Genomic DNA, 3,388 nt, shown 5'->3' on the forward strand with positions numbered 1-3,388 from the left:
GATCAAAAAATTCAAATGAGACGATGTCCATCCATTCCTAGTATAATAAAAACCTATAAAATCGAAATCAAATCATGCTTAAATACATGAATAAATGCGTTGTTCACCAAAACGATCTTTGTGCCAAATGTCGATTGACTCTTAACCAAAACGTAATACGCAAATCTTGTATGTGTAGACTGTATTACAGATACACACATATGTACGTATGCAAATATTTGCATTGGTAGGAAAGTGTAATGACGGTTATTTATTTAATTTGAGTTATTATACCGATGATAATAATTTAAATCGGGTTGCTTGTGGTGCTGGGTGATAATCGTTCTATGATGTGTATAATTATTTTGAGAGAGATGCGAGTTTAACTTAATGTTGGGTGCGTGTGTAATGCATTTTTTGATATCATACATATTTAAATTGGTTTATGAATATTGCTTACTGTAAGGATTTAGACTTTACAGTGTGCAATCTGAACACCCATTGCATATCAATTTTTAAGTAATCGACACGTATATAAATTAAACAATAATTATCTAAATACTCCTTGATATTGAAGGAAATCGAGGTCTGACAGTACTTTAGGTTCCCTTGTGAGATGCGATTCTTAACATATGTAATCCCTTGTAAAATTCATATGATAAATTTGTGCATCACAAATCTCCATAGAAGATTTATTATCAACCGAGTTATGTAATGTAAAATAAATACTGCAACGTATTCACCTCGTGATTGAATTTTCCTGTAAGCGAATCTCCTCCAAAAACTTCAAAATTAATCGCATGACTTATGTTTGCTTAATCCCAAGGGGTGAAGGGTTGGTTATTTTTATCCAGTAATTTGTCATGTCAGTTAGCACTCATTGAACAATGAGTGTAAACCAGTTTAACCATAATATTATGGTTTAAAATGCAACCTTTTTAACACGACGCGCACCAACATAACTTAACTTTACGTCTTAACTCAGTTAACTTAACTTACTCCAAAGGAACACCGAAGTAAATACATAATCACCGAAATTTAACACACCGCCGTAAATTCATAACTAAATAGTACAAATTTTTTGTTGGTGTTATAATCAAGCTTAATTATGTATTATTATTAGAAAATTCTGGACATGTGTTTCCTTTATTAATATTGTTAAAATGTATTAATTGCTGACCCATGCAATACTGTGTGAATATGAGCAAATTTGTTCTTATAAATATGTACAAAGTTAAATTTGCATGGGCATATTATTAATTTTTTGTAAATATATACACACACACACATACATATATATATTTAAATCTACAAACTGAACTATTACCGAATCAATATGGGTCTAAAGCCAGGAAAGAAATGGGATGTTTCAAAGTGCTCAGAAACGTTTAAGACCGATGACACGTTGACTAGACATATGGCAAAGCACAATCCTGGTGCGAAGGTGAAATGCGAGGTGAGGGTACTAATTTGCAAAATACAGTATGTAACAAAAGTATAGCTACGATGACATATTTTTTATCTCGACATGATGCCGCAATATTTCAACTTTGAAACTCCGTACAAAAATGTCAAAACTATCTGCCGACAATTTCCTCGTCGCCGATTATTAATGTCGCAGATAGGTCAAAGGTCAGGATTATTTTTCTAAAAAAATTTGAGGCGTCGAAAAAAAAACTTCGTGGATAATTTTTTTTGAACTTTGCAATATTTTTTACTAGATGCGGCATGCGTTTTGAAGAATAATGAGCTTTGGTCGGACCGTGTACGATTTTTTTGGCGCCCACAGGAATTTTTCGCCCAGGACAGGTTGGAGGTCTAAAATCGCCGCCTTGGCGAAAATTAAAAAACTGAAATATACGTTTGCATATCCGGACCCTCTATATGCAAACGTATATTTCAGTTTTTTAATTTTCGCCAAGGCGGCGATTTTAGACCTCCAACCTGTCCTGGGCGAAAAATTCCTGTGGGCGCCAAAAAAATCGTACACGGTCCGACCAAAGCTCATTATTCTTCAAAACGCATGCCGCATCTAGTAAAAAATATTGCAAAGTTCAAAAAAAATTATCCACGAAGTTTTTTTTTCGACGCCTCAAATTTTTTTAGAAAAATAATCCTGACCTTTGACCTATCTGCGACATTAATAATCGGCGACGAGGAAATTGTCGGCAGATAGTTTTGACATTTTTGTACGGAGTTTCAAAGTTGAAATATTGCGGCATCATGTCGAGATAAAAAATATGTCATCGTAGCTATACTTTTGTTACATACTGTATAAGCTAATTTTACAATCCACATTTTACCACTTCTGTCTAAAATAGGTTTGCGGGGAAATTTCCAAAAGTAGACGGGCTTTGTCTCACCACGTGTGGTATTTTCACACCAACCGGAAGCGACCAAGTTGTGACACCTGTCACCGAGTATTTGGCACCCTTGCAGATTTACGTCGGCATATTAAAGCCGTCCACAGCACGGCGGAACGACCCCGTTTCCCATGCACGTTTCTCGAATGTGAGAAAATCTACCAAACAAGGAGTGGTCTTCAGCAGCACTTCAAAACGGAACATGCTGAGAATCCGGTCCGATTTCCGTGCACACTTTGCCGAAAGGAGTTCAAAACAAGGGACCAACTCCAGGGACACATTTTCACCCACACGACGGAAAAGATGTACACTTGTGCCACTTGTGGAAAGAGTCTCGCTTACAGGACAAACATTGAAAGCCACGAGGTAAATAAAGCATGTTGTCGGAAAGATTTGTGTATAAGGTGAAAAATTACAAATGTATTCATTTTACAGAAGACGCATTTGGAAAAATCTGTCCGAGAAGTGTCAAAGTGTCACATCTGCCCTCAGACCTTCTTAAGTAGAGGTGCTCTACAACGCCACATCCGAGCTGTGCATGAAAACCAGAGGAATTATCCGTGCGAACTTTGTGACAAGAGATTCTCCAACGCATCCACATTGAGGGTTCACGTGGAGGCAAGGCACCCCACGAATAAGGAGCTGATCCATTCCTGCGACAAGTGCGAGTACAAGAGTCACTCGAAAGCCAATTTTACCGCTCACAGAAAACGTCACAATGCAGCGAAGCATGAATGTTACTTTTGTCAAAAGAAATTTTTCAATTTTTGCGAATTGGTCAGACATTGTGGTACAGTTCACACGCTGGAAAAGTAAAAATACTTACGTATGTAATTGACTTATCAATAATTTGCAAATTTTTTTTTTACTAAATTTACGACATTTGGGAAAAAATTTTGGTGGGAAACTATGGGATTATCGTTACAGAGATTGTGGACACGTCGTTGTGGGTGCACATCCACTTATGTACATAAACGCGTTGAGCTTGTGTAAAATTGAAAGCTAATTATCATAGGGTTGAACGGCTTAAATTAATAAACCAGTTT

The 3,388-nt window shown here is 36.6% G+C and overlaps 1 protein-coding gene across 2 annotated transcripts; it reads left to right on the top strand.

Annotated features, from left to right (window-relative positions):
* Positions 1-889: 889 nt before the first annotated feature.
* Positions 890-3,388, top strand: LOC110857318 (oocyte zinc finger protein XlCOF15). 2 transcript variants are annotated; one of them, XM_022105932.2, is made up of 3 exons: positions 890-1,461; positions 2,301-2,708; positions 2,778-3,388. In XM_022105932.2, the coding sequence occupies exons 1-3, from the start codon at positions 1,429-1,431 to the stop codon at positions 3,156-3,158; spliced, it is 822 nt and encodes a 273-aa protein (XP_021961624.1). In that variant the 5' UTR covers positions 890-1,428; the 3' UTR covers positions 3,159-3,388. The 2 variants fall into 2 exon arrangements, with proteins under 2 accessions (XP_021961624.1, XP_021961623.2); XM_022105931.2 differs by having other exon boundaries at positions 892-1,435.

This window comes from Folsomia candida, unplaced genomic scaffold, assembly GCF_002217175.1.
Source record: "Folsomia candida strain VU population unplaced genomic scaffold, ASM221717v1 Fcan01_Sc018, whole genome shotgun sequence".
Taxonomy (NCBI): Eukaryota; Metazoa; Arthropoda; class Collembola; order Entomobryomorpha; family Isotomidae; genus Folsomia; species Folsomia candida.

Excerpts from the sequence above, each read along its gene's own strand:
- LOC110857318 (XM_022105931.2), top strand. The coding sequence starts at position 1,316 with ATGGGTCTAAAGCCAGGAAAGAAATGGGATGTTTCAAAGTGCTCAGAA. Across the intron at positions 1,436-2,300 it reads GTGCGAAGGTGAAATGCGAG|GTTTGCGGGGAAATTTCCAA; the intron begins GTGAGGGTACTA and ends TGTCTAAAATAG. Across the intron at positions 2,709-2,777 it reads CAAACATTGAAAGCCACGAG|AAGACGCATTTGGAAAAATC; the intron begins GTAAATAAAGCA and ends TTCATTTTACAG.